Raw genomic sequence first — 25,517 nt, forward strand, 5'->3', positions numbered from 1 at the left:
CAGTATACATTTAAAACTTGTTGACTGGGCCTGGAGTTTGAAATTATCCAGTAATGCTGACTGTTGCTTCAGTCTTAGCCTGGAAGAAGAAAGAGGCAGATCTTTGTGCTAAGGCTCTGTGAACAATTATATGTCCTGATCTTCCCAGGTACTCTTTAGACAGTATGCAAATGTTTTAGGGCATTTTTTTACTAAGGCGCGCTCACGTTTTTAGCGCATGCTAAAATTGTGGGCGCGCTAAACTTTAGAGACGCCCATAGGAATGCATTGGCATCTCTAACGTTTAGTGTGCGCGCCAAAAACTTGTGCGCCTTAGTAAAAGACCCTCTTAGTTTTCTAATTGATCCATACTTCAGTTACCTGTTATTGTTTGCCAATTGCACATTTTTGTCCACTGTTCCAAGTTCTGAGAATAAACACATTTGTTTGTTCATTTTCCCTGTCTGGACTGATAAAGAATCCTGGTGGTTTGTGTGTTGGGTCTGTGAGTGCTTTCTGGGAACTGTGGGACCACTGGGATTGTGGCTCCAGTAATCTAGAAATCACTGAGGCTAATTTGTGAGCAGGAGACTTGCCCAGAGGTGGTTGTGACCCAGTTGGTCGGAGTGAGCTGCAGGTGCAGGCAGACCTGAGGTGTTCTGGGAATAGATCTTCCAAGTAGCCGTGGGGTAACCCCAGGTGGTTGGCTAGGCATTTTGTGACAGAGGGCAATCATTTTTCTTTTTAAAGTATCTTTATTAAGTCAAAGGTAGGTACAATACATTGCAACCAACCATCAACGAAAATACAAACATATCCGTACACAAACCTTGATGTGCAAGAGTACAATAAAAATATGAACATTAAAGTGCAAATATGATGAACCTCCTCCGATCAATTTCTTATTTCTCCCCCTCCCCCACGCAGCAGAACACATACCCCCCCCCCCCCCCATCCAGGTCTCCAGCCCCAGACAAGGTATTGACAGATACTCAAATGCCCCCTAAGTCTTCAGTGGGTTCTGTCGGGTACAACCTGGAGTACTGCTCCAGAGGTCTCTATACAGGTGGTGTCCCCTCAATACTGTGAAAGAATACTGGAGAGACACCCACTTCACCATTTCTCTCATTAGATTGTGCCACTTAGTATTCGGAGGAGGCACCGGGTCTGCCCAAGAGTGTAAAATGTTTTTTAACTAACAGTTCCGCTGCAAGAATAAACCTGCATTCAACCCATTTCTCCTTAACTTCTCCCCACAATAAAGAAGTAGTGCAGCATATGACCTTTGAAAAGGGCACTGCAGGGTCTTCTCAAGAACTGCAAGAGAAGGGTAAAAGTGCTGGACATTCCAGGAAAGAATGGAGGAGAATGCCCCTGGCAGAATGGCACCTCAGGCAAATGTCATCATCCCAGTGACCCATGTCCCTCCCCCGCTGTTGTGTAATGTATACTCTATATAGAATTTTATATTTGATATCCTGAAGCGCAGAATTTGCAGTAATCTTAGGGATATTCTCAAATGCTCCCCGCAAAAGATCCTGGGAAATCTCTTCTCCCAGATCATCATTCCAAAGCTTAGTCAACTGTTCCAGATGAGGAGCTGGCCTATTATCCCCAATTAGGTGATATCATTGGGACAATATGTTTAAAGAGGTAGGAATGCTCAAAAGCATTTGGTCCAGTTGGGTAAAGCGCAGTGGGGAACCCACACAAAGCACCACGGAAGAATAATCTCTCATCTGGAAAAAATGAATAAAGTGTGAATTTGGAAGATTCCTCGTTTGCTTGATTTGGTTAAAAGAGGGGAAGTGGGAGCCACCCAGTTCAGTCAGATGCCCTGGGTATCGGCAGCCACCCCGTTACCACTGCTGAAAAACACCCTGTCCCATACCAACCAAGAAGTCAAGATTGTTTACCAAGGGTAAAAACGGATTCACCTTCCCCACCCCCACCCCAATAGTAATCCACCACCTCCATGCCTTGCCCAACGCTAGAATAAACTGATTTCTACCCAAGGGACCCAACTTACAACTCAGCAATCTGTTCAAAGCCGAGAAAACATTGAAAGGGGCACACCAGCTATGCCAAAATCCAGAAGGAACATAATGTGCAGATGTAGTGTGCGATTCATGGATCCAGCGCATTAATGAAGCTACATTGTAAAGTCTAAGATCTGGAAGCCGCACTCCTCCTTTGGCTCTGCTATGTGTCAATTTAGAGAAGGCAATACGAGGCCACTTAGAGTTTCAGAGAAAAGAGCTAGTGACACTGCGATAGAGCCCCTCCTCCTAGCCATCCACAGGGGTAGCATTTAGAGCGGATATAACAGCTTAGGAAGGAGAACCATTTTAGTGAGAGCTACCCAGCCTAAAAAATTCACTGGAAAATCATTCCATTGTACACACAACCAATGTACCATCTCCAGTCTCTCTATGACATTTTTCCTGTACACCCACTCGAATCAGCACTCAAATGGACTCCCAAATATTTAATCTCTGTATGCGCCTATGCCAATGGGAAGTCTTCAAGGGACGTACACATACATGGGTTTGTAATAGGAAGGGCCTTGTATTTCCCAAAGTTGATTCGTAAGCCTGCAAAATTCCCAAAGTTACGTATTATCCACATAACAATCGGGAATGTGATGGTTGCGTTATTAATAAGTAATAGCATGTCGTCAGCAAAGAGATTTATACAATATTCATGTTCCCCCACACGAATGCCCTCCAACCCAATCTCCTGCCGAATCCGAGCAGCCAGAGGCTCCAGAGAGAGCACAAACAAGAGAGGGGAAAGAGGGCACCCCTGGCCTTGTTCCCTTACCCAGAGAGATAGGATCCTTAAGGACATTGTTAATAAGAAGTTGAGCTGCAGGGTTGTTGTACAGCACTCTCACCCAGTCCAGAAAGGCCCCAGAGATGCCAAACTGCTGAAGGACCCAAGACAGGTATTGCCATACCACTTTGTCAAACGCTTTCACTGTGTCCATACTGGCTAAAATCGCATCTCCCCATCTTCCTACCCCTCCTGAAGTATTTGACAAACCTTTAAGATATTAGCCGACGCATATCTACCAGGAACAAAGCCCACTTGATCAGGGTGGAAAAGGATTGGAAGGAACTTCCCTAATCGGGCTTCTAAAACCGCCGCCAGAATCTTAAGATCTTGGTTCAAAAGGGAAATAGGCCGAAAAGAACCAACCAACTCAGGATCCTTCCCGGGCTTCGGTATCACAGAGATGTAAACATGATTCAAGGTAAAACCCATGATCTGAGATTCCCGAATATCATCACACATATGGACAAAGGGCGGAACGAGAAGATCTTGAAGAATGTTATAAAATTCTGAGCCCAACCCATCTGGTCCTGGGGCTTTGGCCAATTTTAAATGTTTAGTAGCCTCCTGCACTTCCCTCCCATCTATTGGGGCATTAAGAGCAGTCGCTTGTTCCACTGTAAGACTCGGTAATTTCTAGTGTCGGAAGAACGTGTCGCAATCTGGACCAGAAAAAGGGCCCAAGTCATACAAAGAAGTATAAAAACAGGTGAATTCCTTTTGTATATCAGGTAATGTAGTGCATGTATTCCCTTTAATCCTTGTAACTTTTATTGGATCTGGATCTCACGCAAAATGCTAATAGTTTACCCGTTTTGTTGCCCTACGTATGTAATCTATATTTATAGCGTGATGTTATACAAAGCCCACGTATCCAACAGACTCTGCAATTCCCTTTTCTTTTCAAAGTACAAATTTCGGTTCTGTTCCATAGGCCACAACATAGAAATTTGGTGCAATTCACGTAACCTAGGTGCTACTGTTAGTATATCCTGCTTCCTCTTCTTATGACGTGCCAAAGTGACAGCAAAACAGCAAAAGTAGAGGCTGACAAATGTGCAAACCAATAGGGAGATAATCTCAAAAAAACAGTTTATTCAGAATATTCATATCAATATCAAGGACCCGACACGGTCCGTGTTTCGGCGCCAAAGCGCCTGCCTCAGGGGTCACAATCAACTTTCTACAAAAAAAACAGGACAAATTAAAAACATAATATTAAGAGATTTCAAATAAAATATATCCGCCTTAATAAATATGTAGCCAAACATATACGGACATTCATAATGTTATTTTAAATTTGTGAATGTATACTGATAAATTATGTAAAAAAAGTTAATATATTATAATTATGTGAGCAGATATTGTGGACAGAGAAACACCAAACAATGAAAAGTGATAACTATCAAATAAATGAACTGATAAATGAAAGGCATAGGTCGGGCTGATGAAACATCAACATATCTACATATATATTTATCCTGATCTAATAGTAAAAAATACATTCATACAACTTGAACAAGTAAAATGCTTCAAGACATCATGATCCGACACCATTTAAAACTACATTACATTTACATATTAATTATAAATATAATTCAATGAAATAATGTCAAACCTCTGAGGAGAAGCTGATAGGCTTGAATTCCTTTATATATGCAAGTTAATCCACTGTAAAAGGATAAAAGCATTTTTAAAAATACTACAGAGGGATAAAATTCCTGTTATTTCATAAAAATGTAAATAAGTTAAAATGGGCCAATCTATATATATATATATATATTTAGACCATCATCTTTATGCAAAACATAAGTGTAAAGCATGTATTTATGTCTAAACAGGCAAATGTGTAAGTAAACTATTGGAATGTGTTGTGCACTGTAATACCTAAAATTGCTGAATATGTATCATTCGCATGAAACATTCCAAAATAGAGGGATAAAGAGTATATGTCACCTATTGACACTAGCTCACATTGCCATCAAGATGTGAAGAGAACGGGAGAGCTATACAGTACACCAAAAAATATAGAGTGCTAAATGAAATGACTGAAAAAAAATAGTATAAATAAAATGCCTTCCACAAAAAAATGTATATACACAAACATACCAAATGGATAGGTATACAGAGAAAAAAACATACCGAATAGATAGGTATACAGAGGAAAACTACAAACAGACCCATTGCACCAAAAGGCAAACAAAGTGTGACCAATAAATGGTTGAAGAACAGAACATACTCTGAGTCTAACTTAATTCGATAAAAACAATGAAGCAAGAAATAAATACTCCAAAAAGGGTAAGAGAAATGAAGACCACAAAAACAATCCTGAACAAACAAAAAACTTGGTTTGCGCATTTGTCAGCCTCTACTTTTGCTGTTTTGCTTTGACTTTCCGTGGAGGCTCCTCCTGTCTTCTTGGATGTGCCAAAGTGACAGCAATAATTTTTACCCAGATAACCACTTTAGTTGCTTCCCAAAAAATCTGAGGTCCCACATCCTGTACCTGATTATCTGCCAAATAGTCTAACCAGGCTTTTCTAAGGTACACCTTAAAATCATTGTCCTGATAGGAGGATTCATTTGCCACCATGGAGAATGAGAGAAGTCACCCCACACTGGGGCGTGATCTGAAACCTCAGCATCACCTATCAGTGCCCACACCGCAGAGCGGAACATCTTCCGAGAAACCAAGACATAATCCAAGCGAGCGTGAACCTTGTGAGGGTGAGAGAGAAAAGTAAAATCAAGTTCCTCCATGTGAAGCAACCTCCAAACATCCAACACCACCAACTCCTCGATCAAGTAGTTGACTCCCTTGTGTTTGTGATCCCCCAGGGGCTGTCTAGGTGGTCTACAGGTTAATAAGGGGTCACTGGTGATGTTAAAATCTCCCCCTATGATAAGCGAGTAATCATCAAACATTGCTAAGCGTACTCGTATGTGACTGAAAAATGTATGTAAACGTTAGGGGCGTAGATACTACACAGCGCTACCTTGGTCCCCAGCAACACCACTGTCACCACTACAAATCTCCCCTCAGGATCTTGATAAGAGTTATGAAGTGTGAAAACCAGAGTCTTTTTAATCAATATGACCACCCCCCCCCCCCTTTGCCAGTTGTTGAATGCTGCATAAGAAAGCTTCCCAACCCACTCCTGCTTCAATTTCTAGTGTTCCAGTTTATTCAGATGTGTCTCCTGCAGTAGCGCCACATCCATGCGCATTCTCTTCAAGGCTTGTAAGAGCCTGGTCTGTTTAGGGAGTGTACACCATCCACATTAAGGGACAAAACACGTAAACTAGCCAAGCTTATAGGTTATATCTACCAAACACAGCTCAATGGTTATATATATCTGACGCTCCGAAGGGGCCTCCCAGCTAGGCCCCGCCCCCGGCTCCTGATTGCCCCTCAAGGGCACGCAAGACAAGCAATGAAAAATTGCATCAGTCCATCTACAGAATAGGCCACAGCTGGAATTGTGTAGACCTGGAAAATCTGAAAGAACCTCCTCCCCTCCCCTCAACACCTCAAATTTATCTATGTATTTACCTATGTAAGATTTTGTTTCATTCGCATAGACTCCTGAGGCAGGCACACATGTGCCGAAACCTGGTACCGTGTCAAGTCAGATTTAATAAACATCCATATTTTGCTTTGGCGTCCTGAGTCTGTTTTTGAAGAACCTGATCTGGTTCCTACTCCTTGCGTTTTGAAGCCAATAATCTGGACATTATTACACCAGCTCCTGTTTTCCAGATCATCTATTAATTGTAGCAATTGATGATTCCGAGACTGTGCTGTGGCAAGATGGGCCTCCATGGATTCAGTACGCGTCTCCGCCTGTTGAATCCTCAGGGCTTGGCATTCCAAGTTCTCTTTAATATCATCAACTGAGGCTTGCAGTTTGGAGAGTCGATCATCTAGTACTGCTGTAAGCTGTTTTGTGAGCTCCAGAATCACCTCTTTTTGTAAGATAATCACAGAGTGTGCTGCATCGGCATCTTGGGGCTCACGGTCTGCTTGCAGTCTTTACCAGGCCGTGTTGTTTTCGCCAGCATGCCGCAATGATCAGAGATCAGGATCTTCGATAGCCCCGCCAGTAAAGTCCCCGCCAGGGAAGTCAGAAAAATATGCAGGTAACAGTGTGAGTAGAGCGAAGCAGAGCTGACGAGCATCTACTCAGCCAAGTCACATCACGTAACCCCGCTTCACTTTTCTATAACAGCTTTAACATAAACATGCGCACCACCTGCTGGCCAAACTAGAGAAATGCACTTCAAGGTTTAATAAAGGCAATTTTACAGGTTTAAAACACACTGTTCAGTCACACCTCCCTCCTCAAGAGAGAGACCCCGGACTGCGGCCTCCACAGACCGCTGATTGGGTTGCGATAGTCCAGGGTGGTTCTGTCTCTTCCTTTCTGGAGAGGCCATCAGCTTTGACACGTTCATTGCCCTTCCAGTGCTTATAACAGAAGTTTTTAACCATACTCGGTACACATTAACAGTTTAATCCTGTATGCTTCATTTTGTGGATAGTGAGGAGTATCTTCTGACAGAAGCTTTTATTACATTCAGCACATGTGAATGGTTTTACTCCTGTGTGTATTCTCTGGTGCTTTGTTAGTGTAACATGGGGTTAGGGAAAGAAGAAAAAAACAAAGTGGTAAAATGTGGATTTACTTGTGCTGACCGCCAGTCAGCAATGTAGCTTAGAATTTTGAGAAGGGTTTTGGAATGGGAAGCTAAGGAGGGGTTACCTGGGAGACGGGGCTGGCTGGCAGTTGCAGAGAGGTTCTGGCAACTGAAGAGAGTGGATGTGCTGTTTGATGTGGGACAGGCAGTGTGGAATTGAAGGAAATTAAAAGTTTTAGGAAGTGAGTTTGGCTGGCAGTGAAAGTATTTAGGTGAGAGTGATAGTAAAAGTGAGATTGAGAAAGGGAGATTTGGGAATTTTGTGTAAATGTGGAGTGAATGGTGAAGAGAGTGTGTTGGACAGTCTGAGAGAGAGAAAGGTGTACTTGGTGATGTGGAGAATTTTATGGTGTTTGAGAGTTTTTAATTTGAGAGATTTTATAGTGAAATTGGTTAAGGCTTAGTGGGAAGGTTACAGGTTAAAAGAGAAGATTTTTAGGGTGTTTTAGTGGGAATTTTGGGATTTTTGGGGTTAAGGGGCTAATTATAAGGGAAACAGGGGAAGGGTCTAGAAAGGATTGTTTAGGAAATAGTGTATTTAAGCAAGAGTTAAGCATATAGAAATAGGGGTTAAGTAGGGGTTAAGTTGTGGGTTAATAGGGGCACAGCTTAGGTTTAAATTGAATGGTTTGTGAAATGATGATATGTATTGTGAATAAATGGTGAAAAGAAGAAAACTGCCAAACACACCTATGTTAGTGCTAGTTAGGGAATAAAAAAAAGTTTAGGTAGAGAAGGAAAGGATCTGACAGAGAGGGAATTTGAAATTATTTTTTTATTTCTTCAGCTAGAAGGCCACAGTGAAAAAAAAACATTTGCTTCCCTGAAGTGCAGAATCCTTATTGACTTAAACAGAGTAGATAGGGTCTTGCTTCCATTTACTTTAAATTTAAGGAAAGGTTTAGGAAGAAGAGTCGTGCATACATTCTTCTGAAGACGACTGCAAGGGCCCCTACGCAAGAAAGATTTCGCTGCACGTTTGGGAGAAAAGAAGTCTGAAGCATCAGCAGCTAAGTGACTGTGGGGGGAAAACAGGACTGGGGTAAAGGATAAGGGAAAAGTGAGAGAGACTTACCTGGGAAGGGAAAAGGAAAAGAGAAAGAAAATAAATAAAGCACTTACCTGTTCCTGTAAAAAGTGAGTGGAGACGTCTCCTGAAAAACATAAAAGTTGACACAAAGTATCAAATTCAGAAAGAAAGTTAACCAAAGGGGCATTAAGAAGAGTTTAAAAGGGAAACAGAACTAAGAAAAAAGAAATGTAATACTTATCTGACTTCTTTAATCTGATGCAGAGGTGTGAACTCCTGGAAAGAAAAGAAAGTATTTGTTTTAGTTAACTGTTGGGTTTGTTGTACAAATTTTAATTGCATTGAAATTACTTTGTCTATTTCACTGAAAAAGGGATACTAATAAATGTTACTTTGTTATTGATAAAAAAAAACCTGTTGCTGTCTGGGTTTGTACGCTCAAGCAAGCAAGTATCCTGAAATTTAGTTTCATTTCCTCACTGAGTCCGAGTGGCTGAGTGACGTGGTTAGTTATTGTACCCACTCCTCATTCTTGGTGTCAGGTGTTCCGACCAGGCTGGCACGACTACAACCATCAGGCTGTTGGAACACCGTCATCTTATACGTCACACTCAAGAGTGTGGGGGTGGGTAACATTAGCTGTGATTTATGAATAAAGTTTTTTTCTACATTCAGTGCATGTAAACGGTTTCTTCCCTGAAGGGATTCTGTGCTGCTTTGACAATAATTTTTGGCAACTGACACTTTTCTTACGCTCCGTACTTGAAACGTCTCTCTCTTGGGTGAAATTTTGCATTTCTTGTGGAGCTTTCTTCCTGGTTGAAGCTACTGTCATAACCAGGACATGAAGATATTCTATTATTAGTGTTTTTCTGATATTCTGTAATGTTTGCTTTATTGATACAGCTTTCCCATATTCTATTCTTGTACATATTCCAGTTTCTTTACTATTTTTCAGGTGCTGCATTAGCTCCATTTCCATACTGAAATCTTTCTTATACTCAGAGAATGTAAAATGTGTTTCTTTTATACATGTTTCCTGTTGTTCTAGTTACCTATTTTGACTGAAATGTTTCCACAGTGTGTACATGTAGATGGTTTCTCTTCAGTGTCAGATCCCTCTGGTAATGTCTCTGCTAGGAGGTCAGGTATGGGCTCAATATCCTGACACTCTTCTGGTAGGCTGCACACAGCTAGCGCCATAGCTATATGTTCTGCATAGGCCTTTAACATATTTACTTGAAAGGTACGCTGCTTTCTATCTGGATAGTCCATAGATATAACATAGTTTGTATCATTCAGGCGCTTTGTGACCTTGTATGGTCCCGCCCAATTAGCTTGAAGTTTATTCTGACAAACTGGGACTAAAACAAGTATCTGCTGGCCCTCATAAAACTCTCTATTTTGGGCCTTTCAATCATACCAGGTCTTTTGCTTAGTCTGAGCTACCTGCAAGTTAAAGCCACAAGTTCTTCTAATTTCTGCCACATATTAACTACATATTCAATTACAGGGGTGTCAGAGGTATCAACTTTTCCCTCCCAATGTTTTCTTATTAGGTTGGGGCCCTCTCACCCTCCAGCCATAAAGCAATTCAAATGAGAACCCAGTAGACTCCTGGGGTACTTCCCTGGATGCAAACAGTAGGTAGGGTAAGTATTTTTCCCAGTATCGGTCTCCTGTTTCTACGAAAGTCTTTCTCATGTGCTTTAATGTACCATTAAATCTTTTCACCAATGTATTAGTTTCAGAGTGATATGGTATGGTATGTACAGATTTCACTCCACAGTGTGCCCACAGATTGTGGATTAACTCAAACATAAACTGTGTCTCTTGGTTTGAGAGTATTTCTCGTGGATATCCTACCCGGGGAAAATATTTCTAGCAGGGCAGTGGCAATTTTCTCTGATTCTATGGAGGATAAGACTACCGCTTCAGGATATCTGGTAGCAAAGTTCACCACTGTCAATATATATCTTTTCCCAGTCCGGATAGGGACAGCTAGAGGCCCTACTATATCTACAGCTATTCTCTCAAAGGGATCACTGATAATGAGTAAAGGTTTCAGGGGAGTTCGGGGGTGATCTTGGGTCTTACCCACTCTTTAGCTCACTGATAATGGGTAAAGGTTTCAGGGGAGCTTGGGGGTTGATCTTGGATCTTACCCACTCTTTGACAAACATCACAGGTTCAACAATAGTCAGCTACGGCTTGAGGTACTCCCGGCCAATAGAAGTTCTGGGTCAATCTAGTGTGTGTACGTGTCACCCCCTGCTGTCCTGTTAGTGGAATATCATGGGCAATCTGTAGAAGTTGTTCTCTGTATGCTCTGGGCACTATAAGCTGCTTCCCTGTGGTCCGGGGCCTATTAGGATCTCTCTGTACAACAAGCACCATTTCCATAGGATATGATCTTTACCAGTCTCATTGGTTGGCTGACCAGCCCTCTGCCTCAGGGCTTCCAGGTCAGGGTCAGAGCGCTTTGCTTCCTGAAAAGCATGTCTCTATCCTATATCAGTATCCATAACAGGAAAGGTCTCTGCTGGTGACTGTGATAAATCAGGGTCATCAATCTGATCAATAGGTGTGACAATTAAGTCAGGCTGTTCCATACTCATGGCCCCGGTCACCTCTGGAACTAGTGCTGCTGGAAGCACTGGAGCGCTTCCTCCTGTCACTTGGTCAGCTGGTCCCACCTGGACTGACTCAAGATCTGGAACAGGAGAGGTGATGGAGGTCTTTGCTAATGTTAGGTAGCATGTAATGTTAGACTTATAGTGGCCATTTGAAATTTGTCATTGTGTCTCATGTTTCTATTCTTCAGTATTTTGGATCCTTGTGGAAGAAGACTTAATCTCCCTGACCAGGTTAGAAGTGTCAGGGTGCTGTCATTAAGTTCAGTTATTTATCTCTGATCCCCTCTTTTTCCAGGTAGGGGACTTTGCCATCCTGCTTCGGGCTGGCTTTGATCGCTGGAGTGCAGCCAAGATGCAGCTTCTCACAGCTCTGGGGGCGATCTTGGGAGCCTGCTTTGCTGTCTGTGCTCAGTCCCCAAAGGGAGCAGGTAAGGAGCGGAACTGCTTTGTTTCCAAAAATGGAAGGGCTGAGTATGGAGATGGTCAGGGTAAAGGGGAGTTTGAGATTCTTAACAAGCCCTATATGTCTGGAAAAAGTTTAGGTCTGTGTAGGGAGACCGTTGTTCCATTCTTTGTTAGTTCACAGTTAAAATAGTGTTTTCAGTTCAGAGTTCTTATGTTACCTAGAAGTCACACACGTGATATATTATTGTGATTTTTCAGGACCCTAGGTCAGTATGGCTGGGATACCTGGAATTTGGTGAAGGGCCTCTTCACTGCTGTCTGTGGTGGAGAGTGGACATTAGCAGGTATGCTTTTCACTTAGTCAGTCATCATCTCCTTTCACAATTGGCAGGGGAAACCGTGGCCTGGATCCTACCATTCACTTCAGGAGGATTCCTTTACATTGCACTTGTGAATGTGCTGCCTGATCTCTTGGAAGAGAAAAACCCAAGGTGAGTGGATGCTTAAAGTGAGCAGGAGAGGTCTGCACATAGCAATCGGCATGGGAGCTGTATTCATAGCACAGAGATATAATGTTTCACAAAGAATATGATAGCAGATAAAGAATGTAAGGCCCAGCTCATCTGCCCAATTTGCCTTCTGGTGCAGTGCAAAAGCTGGGCTGGCATAACCATCAGGCAAACTAGGCAGTCACCTAGCGCAGCAACTTCTGGGAAGGAGGCAGTGAAGAGCAGTATCAATCAAAGTAAAACAGTAGATCTGGACAGGCACACAAACTCTAAGGACCATGAGTATATACTTTACACACAGGAAGGGAGAGCAGTCTTTAAGCAGGCGTTTACCCATGTCATCTTCACTATGTATATAGAAAACAAAGTTTAATATTTCAAAGTATGATTTCCAGTCGTGTGGTTTTACAGGATCTCTTTGGGAGGCTGTTCAATTGATCATGATGGCTGAGTTTAATTATCAAGATCTTGGAAAAGGAGAGCTAGGGCCTGAAACTTATTGGGGGGGCGGGGGAGTAGGGTGCAAGGCTAAAGGCTCACCTAGGCTCCTAATACCCCTGTAGTAGGTAAAGGTTAAAAGGTCATGGATTTGATATACTTCCTTTCTGTAATACAACCAAAGTGGTTTATGGGTTATTATATGCAACTACTAAGATTTTGTACCTAGGGCAATGGAGGGTTAAGTGACATGCCTAGGGTCACAAAGAGCCAAAGTGCGAATCAAACTCAGTTCACCAGGTTCTCAGGCCACTGCGCTAACCATTGGCTACACTCCCTTCATTTCTTCGCATGTAATCTACAACAAACACTGGAATGAGCAGAATATACATTTTTAAAAATTAATAAATAAGTCTCTACCCACCTTCTGCTTTCTTGAATTCTGTTGCTGCGTTGGCCATGATCACCTCTTCTGGGAAGGCCATTCTATGTATCCACAAAGAATAGTAACAACTTTTCTTTACCCTGTGAAAAGTAAAAATAAAACTATTGTTTGAAAAGTTAACAGTTTTCAGGATATCCCTAATGAATACAGCAAAAACAAGAGAGGCTCCTCTGATCAGGTGCCTACTTTTTGGAGGTGTGCTTGAGTGCCTCCAGAGACAAGATAAAAAAATAAACAAAAAGAAACTGAAAGGATTGGAAGTCGTCATCTGCTGCAGCAGCCCAGGGCAATGCTTGCAGTTTGGGGTTTTTTTGGGGTGGGGGGAGGTGGGGGTAGATACTTGGTTCCCGAAGCTTGTAAGTTGTAGCATACTCATTTGTTCAAATTCGACAATATGACCAACGCTGCACACTATGTGGCACTTGCCACGCTGTTATTTTTGCTAGCAGCTGATGCGATGTGTGCTGGCCATCAAGACAGTTTCTGCAGCCAGCATGGCTGAAGAGGAAGGGCCATGTGAGAGTGAGGCATTCTGCAGTCATATTGAGCAGAGTTTAAAAAGGGGTTGGATGGTTTCCTAAAGGACAAGTCCATAAACCGCTACTAAATGGACTTGGGAAAAATCCACAATTTCAGGAATAACATGTATAGAATGTTTGTACGTTTGGGAAGCTTGCCAGGTGCCCTTGGCCTGGATTGGCCGCTGTCGTGGACAGGATGCTGGGCTCGATGGACCCTTGGTCTTTTCCCAGTATGGCATTACTTATGTACTACATATGCAGTTAGAGGAGTGCTGAAATGGCAGAGGACCTGTCTCAGTTATGGTCCCCAGAAGTTGGATGTCAGTTTTGGCTCTTGTCTGGTTCTGGGTTCCTTTCTTTTTGTCTTTGGTCCACTTCTTAGTGGCAGTGGGTTTTGTAGCACCATAATACAACATACAGGTGTTGCTTGGAAAAAGGTATTTTATATAGAAATAGACTTACAGCAGGGCAAGAAGATATTGCAGTACTGCTTCAGTGTGTCTTTTTGGCTGTTTCTGTCAGTGAATTAACATCTGTCTTTCTGTCGAGGATCGGGAGGAAGATGTGTGTGAAATGGCTCTCCTAGAAAGAAGGTCTGCAAGAATGATGGGATGTGTGGATCTGAATGTGTGCTTGTCTCCTGGGTGTGAACTGTTCTTCTATATCCCTGAACTCTTTATGTGGCATATTCCTGTGCAATAATTTGGTTTGTTTGATCTGATGTCTCTTGATTACCCAAGAGGTGTGGATTCCTTTGAAGCCAGTTTCTTGGAGACCAGTTGTCAGGGTCCTATTGTTCTGCTGAGCAGTGGTTTTGGTTTGTTGCTTTGAAGCACAGGTTTTAAGACCTGTAAACTACACCCAAAGGGGGTAGGAGATACCTGTCTATCTATATTGACATCACCAGAGATCAGACTAGAAGGGGGGGGAGTAATATCATAGCTGTTTGCATTATTTCCCAGAGGCCTCTGGGTAGGGCCTGAATCTCCAGTTAGGCAAACTTTTGGGCTCTGAACAGCATAATGCTGACAACCTGTTCCTTGTCATCAGTAGCATATGATTCCAGGAACTGGTGGATTTATTTATTTATTTATTACATTTGTACCCCGCGCTTTCCCGCTCATCGCAGGCTCAATGCGGCTTACATAGTAACAAGAGAATGCAATCTATAGTAAACAAATCAACAAAGGGGGTATGTGATAGGACAAATGAGCAAGGAGTAAATGGGGATAGAAGAGGTATGAGAAAAAGGATAGGGATAGGTAAGGCGGTGGAGCGATTAAGGAGAAAATGGGAAGAGCATGGAGGGTAAGAAGGTTGGTAGGAGATATTTCTGAGTCATTGTAGATAGTGGTTATTTGAACTGGTAGATAGATGGTTTGCTTATGTTTGTTTATGATAGGTCAAGTCACTTGGGTAAACCTGTTTGAATAGATGGGTTTTCAGTTGTTTCCTAAAGGGAAGATATTCATTAATTGACTGAATGTATTTAGGTAGAGCATTTCAGAGCTGGGATCCCAGGAAGGAGAAGTTAGATGCATGGTAGGTTTTGTACTTTACTGTTTTGCAGTGAAGGTTAAGGTATGATCGTGAAGATGTTGACATGTTTCTGTATGGAAGGTTTATTAGATTGACCGTGTAACTTGGTGACACTCCATGGATGATCTTGTGGATTAGTGTGATGGCCTTAAAGTTGACTCGAGATTGGATAGCAGAGCCGGTAATGGGAGGCGGGGCAGACTTATACGGTCTGTGCCAGAGCCAGTGGTGGGAGGCGGGACTGGAGGTTGGGAGGCAGGGATAGCGCTGGGCAGACTTATACGGTCTGTGCCAGAGCCGGTGGTGGGAGGCGGGGATAGTGCTGGGCAGACTTATACAGTCTGTGCCCTGAAGAGCACAGGTACAAATCAAAGTAGGGTATACACAAAAGTAGCACACATGAGTTGTCTTGTTGGGCAGACTGGATGGACCGTACAGGTCTTTTTCTGCTGTCATCTACTATGTTACTATGTAAACAAGAGCAGATCACAAAGAGAGAAACTTGAACAAGGTTCCTTTATTCATAAACGCATCCAATGTGGCCATGTTTCACCCACCACTGGGGTATAACTAAATCACAACATATAGAAATATCATTCTGAGAAAAGTTTCAACAAAAAAGTACACTAAAAAAAGATAGAGCTAAATAACAATAATACATACATAGTGTTTGGGAACTTGCTGATAAAGTGTACACAGACATGCTATAAAATATAATACATAAACAGTTCAATAAAGATACAAAATATGACATTCATAAAACCAAATAAAATGATTGTGCAGCATGACATGCCCTCTATTCTGTGTAAAAGGCACCGTTGCACAAAGTTAGAACAAGAACAGACTTGATGCACCTCCTAAAACTTCAGTTCATTGCTAGTGTGTGACATTCAAGTTTACAAAGAGGGACGTGCACAGTGTTTCTTACTTCTCAGCGTAGGTGGTAAAAAAAATTGAAGAATATATAAATGAATAAAATGTATACCAGTTGGAGGGTAGAAAAGCAAATGCAAAAGTAGCCAAGAAGTGAAAACACAAATTGTGCTAAAAGGCTGATAAAAACAATAAGTAAAACTGATTAAAAGGTTAACATTAAGAAGCAGAATGTACCTAAAAATTAAAAAAGGAAAAAAAACGAGTAGCAAAAGATCTTGAAATTACCAGGCAAACTGTAGTCAACTCACTCAGCAGAGGAATGCAATTATCTGTGCAAACAAGAGGGACTACTGGGAAGGCTTGTGGGCTCATTTTCAAAAGAGAAGGATGCCCATCTTTCGACACAAATCGGAAGATGGGCGTCCTTCTCCCAGGGTCGTCCAAATCGGTATAATCGAAAGCCGATTTTGGACGTCCCCAACTGCTTTCCGTCGCAGAGACGGCCAAAGTTCAAGGGGGCATATCGGAGGTGTAGCGAAGGCGAGACTTGGGCGTGCCTAACACATGGACGTCCTCGACCCATAATGGAAAAAAAAAGGGAGTCCCTGACGAGCACTTGGACGACTTTACCTGGTTGTGTTTTTCTTACGACCAAGGAGAAAAAGGTGGCCGAACTGACCAGATGACCACCGGAGAGAATCGGGGATGACCTCCCATTACTTCCCCAGTGGTCACTAACCCCCTCCCATCCTCAAAAAACATCTTTAAAAATATTTTTTGCCAGCCTCAGATGTCATACTCAGGTCGATCACAGCAGTATGCAGGTACCTGGAGCAGTTTTAGTGGGTGCAGTGCACTTCAGGCAGGCGGACCCTGGCCCATACCCCTCCCTACCTGTTATGTTTGTGGAAGAAACAGCGAGCCCTCCAAAGACCACCAGAAACCCATATCTAGGTGCCTCCCTTCACCCATAAGGGCTATGGTAGTCGTGTCCAGTTGGGGGTAGTGGGTTTTAGGGGGGGGTTGGGGGGCTCAGCAGACAAGGTAAGGGAGCTATGTTTCTGGGACCATTTTATGAAGTCCACTGCAGTGCCCCCTAGGGTGCCTGGTTGGTGTCATAGCATGTCAGGGGGACAAATGCTGGCTCCTCCCATGACCAAAGGGCTTGCATTTGGTCATTTCTGAGATGGGCGTCCTTGGTTTTCATTATCGCTGAAAATCAGAAACGACCAAGTCTAGGGACAACAATCTCTAAGGACGACCAAAATTTCAAGATTTGGGCGTCCCCGACCGTATTATTGAAATGAAAGATGGACGTCCATCTTGTTTTGCTAATACGGGTTTCCCTGCCCCTCCATCAGGACATTTTGCGAGGACGTCCTCAACAAAACTTGGGCATCCCTTTCGATTAAGCCTTTTCTTGTTCATGTACTACATCCTGGTTTATATGTACATAGCTAAACAAAAAAAACAAACAAACTTTAAAAATTGCTTGTAGCCAATTGAGAAAGCCAGTAATTCAAAATGCAGTAAAGGCAGAACCAAAACACCAAAAAACTGAATTGAAAAATCTAAAAACAAGTAAACAAGTGAAAAAATGTGAAAAAATGCTGGGAACGCCATGCGTTCCACACATTTCATATGCATTCCAGTGATGTCATATGCAATGTGTCCAACCAGGCAGCATAAAAAATGATATAAAAACTCAAAAGATATATCTTAAATAATAAATAATGAATGCAAAAGTATAAAAGTATATGTAGTGTTCTGACTGAATTTGAAACAGGATTAAACCATACCATATATGTGATTGAAGTCTGTTTCAAACTCATGTATATAAAACTAGTAAAGATAACTGTGGTAAAAGGGGCCCTGCAGTAGCATCAGCGCGTGGATTTGCCGCTTGCCGAGGACCCGCAGCGGGTAAAAAGCTAAAAAAAGGAAATAGCTGTGCGATAAGTAAACACTTGCTGTGAGGCCATTTCCAGGGGGGAGCCCTTACCACTACCTTTTTAGGAGGCAATAGGGGCTCCTACGCTAACCCGGTGGTAACCAGGTAGTGATTTTAAAAAATCCCATGGTGAGCCAGCAGTAGTTCTGGATTGGCGTACGACAAAGCGGCAGTAGCTCTACTGCCGCGTTGTAAAGGGGCCCCTTATTTATTTATTCTTCAATTTTTTTTTTACTACCTACGCTGAGAAATAAGAAACACTTTGCGAGTCCTTCTTTGTAAACTTGCTGCACAATCACTTTATTTGGTTTCATGTATGTCATATTTTGTATGTTTATTGAACTATTTACGTATTTTTTATTATTCATATATTTTAGGTCATATCTGTGTATACTTTATCAGCGAGTTCACAAACACTATGTATGTATTATTGTTATTCAGCTCTATTTTCTTTTACTGTACTTTTTTGTTCAAACTTTTATCAGAATGATATTTCTGTGTTACGCTTTAGTTATACTCCTGTGGCAGCCCTATGGTGGGTGAAACATGGCCACTTCGGATGCTTTTATGAATAAAGGAACCTTATTTGAAGATATCCGGCATATTTTCAAAGCACTTAGCCTTCCAAAGTTCCATAGAAACCTATGGAACTTTGGAAGGCTAAGTGCTTTGAAAATATGCCTTTGTGATCTTTATTAGGGGTATCCTGAAAATCTGGCCCTTGAGGACTGAGAGTGAAGACTAAATGAGTGATTGCTAAGACTTTATATAATGATTAACTATTTCATATTTAAATCTCTAAGGTTGAGATTGCTTTAGTCTCTTTTGTCCTGTTGCTGAAATAGGTTCTAAACCCAGTCCTCGGGGTACATCAACCAGTCTGGTTTTTAGGTTATCCACACACCCAAATTACCATTTTCTTGCCGCATTAAAAAAAAAATTTATTTTAATTATATACCCCCAAATTCTATAAAAAGCACTAAAATTTGTGTGTGCAAGTTAATTGAATAATGAGCCAATTAGCACTGATAATTGAGATCTTAAGCAATTATTGGTGCTAATTAGATTTAATTAAAATTTATGCACATAAATTTAGGTGCAGGATCTGTGCAGTGCCGCTGAGAGGGGGGCTTGGGGGCAAGCTTCCCCCGGGCCTGGCCTCAAAGGGGGGCCTGGCCATAAGTGTTGCTGTAGGGTAGCATAAATGCAGACCAACATTAAATTCTCCCCTGGGCAGTGTTCCTGCAGGCTACTGGCAGCATCAAAAAGAAAGCAAACTGCCTCCGGCTGAAATCGGAAATGTTCCCTCTCTGACACAACTTCCTGTGTCCACACAGGCAGGACACACAACAGAGGAAACACTTCGGAGGGGGCCGAGGAGGTAAGTTGCTTCTTTTTTTTATGCTGCCTGCAGCCCCCAGGAACACTGCCAAGGGGAGGAGGGAAAGACACGAGAGATATTGAACTGGGTGAGGGGGCAGTGCCGGTGGTGGGCAGGTAGGAGTGCAGTGGTGGCAGCAGTGAGCAGGCAGGGGACAGCAACAGCGGGGGGGGGGGGGGGGGGGGGGGGCAGCACATTGTTTGCCCCGGGCCAGGCTTTGTTTCTCGACAGTCCTGGATCAGCATGTAAATTTTATGCGTGGGTCCAAAAAGAGGTTGCAGCCATTGGTGGATCAGGGGCATTCTTTTAATTTACGTTCGTTGTTATAGAATAAAGGGAATCAGGTGCAGAGATTTACAGCAAGGTTTTGTTGGTGTAAATGGTCACGCCTAAATGTGGTCACAGCTCCCAGCACTAAACGCTGTTCTATAAACTGCGTCTAACTTTAAGCACCGTTTATAGAGAAGTGTTTGGCACTATGTTTTTTTGGCGCCAGTTATAGAATTCAGCATCCCAGTAGCAACTGAGCCACACTGAAATTGCAACGTAGAGCTCGGTATCTGTGTTTTATGCTGTTTCACAAATGTAGCAAAAAAATCCGCGATCATATACGTCACGCCATTGGGGCAGACTCCTGATGCAGGCCGGTAGGCCGAAACACAACAGTTGTGTCGAGTCTTTTCATCAATAAAGAAGTTTCTTAAGATATTTGTCTCCAGGATTTGTATTTCCGTGGTCAAAACATCCCACTTTTACCTGTACTCACAAATGTAGCATGCATTTCTGGCTCAAACAGGAAGACACAAAGAATAACATTAAATAAGCAGAAAGTTTTAAATAGAATTAAAATGAATAGCAGTGATACTGAAATTTCACATTGCAAACCATTTTGCACACCACTGTAGCAACAAGAAGGTATGTGTGCTAAAATTGCCCACCCACTTTACAATTTATGCATGTGTACATTTCAAAATACAGAGTTTGCAAGTTGCTTTGCTCCCCTGATGTAAGCCCCCTGCCCTACCAGAATGTCTCTTTATAAACCAACTAAAAATATGTGCTACTTCTAGTTGGGCAGAGGAAGGTAAGTTTCAAACAGACTCTAGGTAAATGGCTTTGAAAATTGCCCTCATGGTGTGAGTGCTTGGCAGTGACTGTAGGCCTCAAACTGTCATTGCTAAACACTTGTTCTTGATCTCTTCACTGGAAGTCACAGCTCTGTTTCAGATATTCACTATGCTGACTTGTCAATGTCTATGTCTCCAAGTACTCAGCACAACTATCACATTTTGTGTGCCCCAAGTATCCCCAGCACAGCTGTGCATCAGCAAATCTGATTGTGCCATCTGTCTCCCCATTGCTGCCAGGGATGTCTTTTACACTCCCTACCCCCATTCCCCACATTTCCTCTGGTACTGAGGGCAAGATGCACTAAACGAGCCTTTAACGAACAAGTTTTTAACCCTGGCATGTATTAAAGCCCAATTTCCGACAACGGTAGCAGCAAACGAAAACGGAATGCAGATGAGCAAATTGTGTAGAAACCCTATTGAAATGAGATGCATCAAAGTTTATCGCTTGCCCTAACGCTGGAAAACTCTGGGAAAGCTAACGAGAGGTCTGTACCTCTTGTTAGGGCTGCCCAGCTTTAAAAAGTAAAATGTTAAAAAAAAAAAAATTGTGGGAGGGACAAAAATGCTCGTCAGGAGCGTCCTTTATGGACAGCCTTTCACCCCCCTGCCTGAGGTCGCCACTGGTCCCCGCTCCCCCCTGCATTAAAAAATCAAAACTTTAGGCAGCCCCGGCCCCCCTCCCTTCCTCTCTTTCTCAGCTCCGCCTCCCGCCATCCTCCGCCCCCGTGCCCCCCCCCCCCGAGGTCGTCACTGCCACTCCCCCCCTCCACCGGGCCCCCCTCCGTCTTACCGGGCCCTCACAGCGCCTCTCACCTCTGTGTGAAGGCGCTGCACAGCACGGGGAAGAACAGCTGATCACATCACATCTTTGGACGTCAGACGAGGGCGGGACCAGGAGGGACGTCCGAAGATGCGATGCGATCAGCTGTTCTTCCCCGTGCTGTGCAGCGCCTTCACACAGAGGTGAGAGGCGCTTTGAGGGCCCGGTAAGATGGAGGGGGGCCCGGTGGAGGGGGGGAGCGGCAGCAATGACCTCGGGGGGGGCGGGGCACAGGGCGGAGGATGGCGGGAGGCAGAGCTGAGGAGGAAGGGAGGGGGGCCGGGGCTGCCTAAAGTTTTGATTTTTTAATGCAGGGGGGAGCAGCGGCGACCTCGGGCGGGGGGGGGGGTGCAAGGCCATCCATAGTGTTTGTTTTTGGGTTTTTTTTTTTTACGTTTGTGGCATGCGCAGAGCAGCCAGCATAACGCTTGGCCGCTCTGCGCATGCTTTAAGGGCCGATTACCGACGGTTTTAACGAAGGGTTAGTGAATGCAAGTGAGCTGCAACGAGCAGCTCATTTGCATTCCCTTTCCTTCGTGCATAGCCGTTCCGTACCGATTTGTTATGGAATTCAGTACGGAACGGCTCTAACGAGGACTTTTGTGCATCTTGCCCTTAGTAACCTCAGTGACTCTCTCTGACTCCTCAGGCCCCAGTGCTGCTTTCTCACCTCAGGTACAGGCAGCACTAACTCTCTCTTTGAATCCCCTGTGCTGCAGGGAATGTCTTTCTTTTCTCTCCGCCCCCCCCCCCCCCCCCCCCCCAACCTCCCATTCCCCATATTTCCTCTTGTACTTGATAACCTCAGTGACTTTCTCCCTGACTCCCCAGGTCCCAATGCTGCTTTCTCACCTCAGGTACAGGCAGCACTAACTCTCTCTCTGACTCCCCAGTTCCCAGTGCTGCTTTTTCACTCTCTCTCTTTCTCCCCAGGTACTCCCTGTCACAGGTCTGCCTGTTGTGTGCTGGGATTGCAGTGATGGTTTTATTATCATTCACTGCAGAATGACCTTTTCTGAACTGTTCATGCTGCTTCACGGACCTGGATGGACTTCTTGACTGTTACTTAGCAATAATAAACACTAATTTAAAACAAGGAAGTGTGCAGAGTGCAAGAGAAACCTGGAATAAGTCACATTTTTTGGCTTCCCGTCATCCTGTGCCTGAACTCCTCACTCTTCACTTCCACCAACTGTTTTGTCCTAACATTTCATTCAACTGAATATTTATAAAATTTCACCAAAGATTTTCATTTTTGCACCAAACTACAGTATGTTACTGACAGAATACCACACCAGCGGTAAGAACCTCTCTGCACAAGTCCACGCTAGTGCCATACTGACAGAAAACCACACCAGTGCCAGGGGCCTCCCTGCGCCAGACCAGGCCAGTATTATGCTCACAAAATATCATACCAGTTACACAGGCCTCCCTCCACCAGACCAGGCCAGTGTTATGCTGACATAATACCACACCAGTGGCGCAGGCCTCGCTGCACCAAACCAGGCCAGAACTCTACTGACAGAATACAACACCAGCATCAAGAACCTCCCTTCACCAGATGTCACTGTTATAATGTCTGGATGCCATGCTAGCGTCAGGAACCTCCCTACATTGGACCATGCCACTGTTGTACTGATTGGATGCCAGAGCAATGGTAAAAGAAAGTGGAATGAGACAAAGACTTATTATTGTCACTCAGCGGGCAAGATAAACTATCAAACATTGTTTTAAACAAGATCAGGTACTTGCTAACCAAAAGGTACAAAAGAGGGTTCAGGTTCAGTAAACGTGCAGGAGCCACTATTTGGCAGGTTATTTGTTGTGAGAGCAGAGGGGCTGCAACCTCTTCCTGACTTTCAGCGTATCTGTTCTCAATGTAGCAGGAGGGCGGCAAGCAGTTATCTTCCATACCAGTGATATATCCAGAAAGTCCTAGTGTCTACAGAATTTCCCAGCACCTGTGGGGTTTTCACATTATCAGATCCAAAAATCCCAATACTGCTGCCTTTCCTGTTGCTCCTAGAAATCCCAGTGCACACATTCTTGCTGTAAGAAGGCCTCTTCTGAAATACAGAGATTGTTTTACAGGAACGTAACAACTGTTCTCTGTTGAGGGGTTGGAGAGGGACAGTGATTCTGCACCCTCTGGTAGTGGTGGGGGGAGGGGGCAGTGATTTTTATCCCTGAGGTACTCTCTGGTGGTGGGGGGCAGTGACTTTTGTCCCTGAGCTGCTCTGTTGTGGGGGGGGGGGGGGGGCATGACTGCACTTCCTGAGCTGCGCTGTGGTGGTGTTGGGGGGGCAGTGACTGTACTCCCTGAGTAGCTCTGTGGTGGTGGGAAGACTTGACTGTACTTTCTGAGCTGTTGTATGATGGGGGAGGAACAACAACTGATCCCTGAGCTGAAATAGTGGAATCTGGAAACAGAGAATCTGGGCTACTTTTCCTTTCTGGTTATTAAGTCTTTGCTTAAGGCTGGATTGTTCTCACAATGCTTCAACACTCCGCACCTTCTGAAACAAAATATACTTTTCCACATGTTTATTCTTTGTATATTTTTTTAAATGCTCATTGCAGAGTTTAATTGTTCTTATGTAATTGGGTGTATGTATGTGTCTATATATATGGACACATACACAAACTCACATTTTGCATGGGCTTATAGAGTAAATAAAGCAAAGGTTATCATTTTTACCTGTCTGATTTTCTTGGTTATATGGAATAAAGCTTGCTTCTTTTTATGTTTTAGATGTCCTTTGCAGGGGAGAGCTTGTTATATTAACATGGATTTCCATTCTTGTTCCTTTTCATCTTACATGCATAACTTTCTGCTTTCAGGAAGATTACAAGGTCACTGTTAAGTGGGGTGGCTGATGTGTAAAGATTTTCAGCTAGCCTGTCCAGTAAAGATGGACCGCTGAACTTGTGGTTCTAAATATAAAGAACTAAGCTTTCCATTTCAAGTTAGGACTGCTAGATATGCAGTCCACTGAAATGGATGAAATCAACCAGACAGTGGCTGAATACGTAGTACCTTCCAGGGAATTATATGGAGAAAAAAATCAAAATGATGTAAAATGAATTGGTTGTATTAGGGCTGCATTTCAATTAAAATTTGTAATCACAATTAATTGTGGGATTAAAAGACATTTTAATCACACAGTTAAAGAGTTTTATTACTTTATTTATTTTTTATTTCTCACTGCAACTCTTGTGACTCAGAGCAAGTCACTTAACCCTCCATTGCCCCAGGTACACAATAAGTACCTGTTTGTAATATGCAGCACCTTTTCCATTCTCTTCTAAAATTGACCCATGGACCCCAAGTTTTAATGAAAGAGCTCAGGCTCTACACACCAAATCTGCCTTGTCATAGATTCTGTGACTGGTTTCAGGGGGCCTGACTATTGTAGGATGGGTCCCTCAGTGATCACCTCACCCCTGAAGGGTGGCCTAGCATTTGAGTACCGGCACCTTTTTTGCTAGAAAAAAAACACACTGCTAATATGTAAACTGCTTTGATTGTAACCACAGAAAGGTGGTATATAAAATCGCATCCCCCTTCCCTAAAGGACTGATGATCTGCCTTCCTCCCACCCGCACCTCCTCTGATATCAAAGGTGGTATATAAAATCGCATCCCCCTTCCCTAAAGGACTGATGATCTGCCTCCCTCCCACCCGCACCTCCTCTGATATCACTTCCTGTTTCTGCATGGGTGGGTCGGGTCAGAGGGAAAGCTTCAGACCAGGCCACAGGCAGCATATGTGCTAAGCTGCTGCTGCCAGGGACCAACAAAAGACCACCTTTAAGATAGACCGGCATAGAGGGGGGTGTTGAACAGGGGTTGGGAGTGAAAGAGGAACTGAAGAGATGTTTGGAGGAGACAGGAGACACTGCAGTGCGATTCATTTTTTTTAAGCACCATTAATAATTAATTAATTGCAGAGTTAACTGTGATTAACTTGCAGCCCTAGTTTGTATGTTTTTATACAGTATTTGAAATTCTTAGAAACACATGCAGATATTTAGCACATTATAAATGTTAATAATGCTTATATCATGTTCTTATCTCACTCCGCCCTCTAGCCAACCACCACCACCCTCCCCTCACCCTCACCCTCAGACCAGATCCAACCACTTTCTCTCCTGTTTCTTCCTAAACTGGATACCACCTCTCTCACCTTTCCACAAGCCAGAGATCACTACAGTCGCTCTCCTACAAGTGCCTAATCCTCTGATTTCTATCACAACCAACACCCTTGAATTTTCCCCAACTCTCTCCCTCTTATTTGGCCCATCACAGCTTTCCATGGGCC

The 25,517-nt window shown here is 43.4% G+C and overlaps 1 protein-coding gene across 3 annotated transcripts in view; it reads left to right on the top strand.

Annotated features, from left to right (window-relative positions):
- SLC39A13 (solute carrier family 39 member 13) overlaps positions 1–23,428 on the top strand; it is a 42,813-nt gene extending 19,385 nt beyond the window's left edge. For all 3 annotated transcript variants that reach the window (XM_030200924.1, XM_030200923.1, XM_030200925.1), the window contains exons 8-10: positions 11,474–11,606; positions 11,975–12,074; positions 22,130–23,428. In XM_030200924.1, coding sequence (XP_030056784.1) covers positions 11,474–11,606; positions 11,975–12,074; positions 22,130–22,205 — 309 coding nt within the window. In that variant the 3' untranslated portion in view covers positions 22,206–23,428. The remainder of the gene's footprint in view (positions 1–11,473; positions 11,607–11,974; positions 12,075–22,129) is intronic.
- The last annotated feature ends 2,089 nt before the right edge of the window (positions 23,429–25,517 follow it).

Source organism: Microcaecilia unicolor, chromosome 4 (genome assembly GCF_901765095.1).
Source record: "Microcaecilia unicolor chromosome 4, aMicUni1.1, whole genome shotgun sequence".
In the NCBI taxonomy this organism is placed as follows: domain Eukaryota; kingdom Metazoa; phylum Chordata; class Amphibia; order Gymnophiona; family Siphonopidae; genus Microcaecilia; species Microcaecilia unicolor.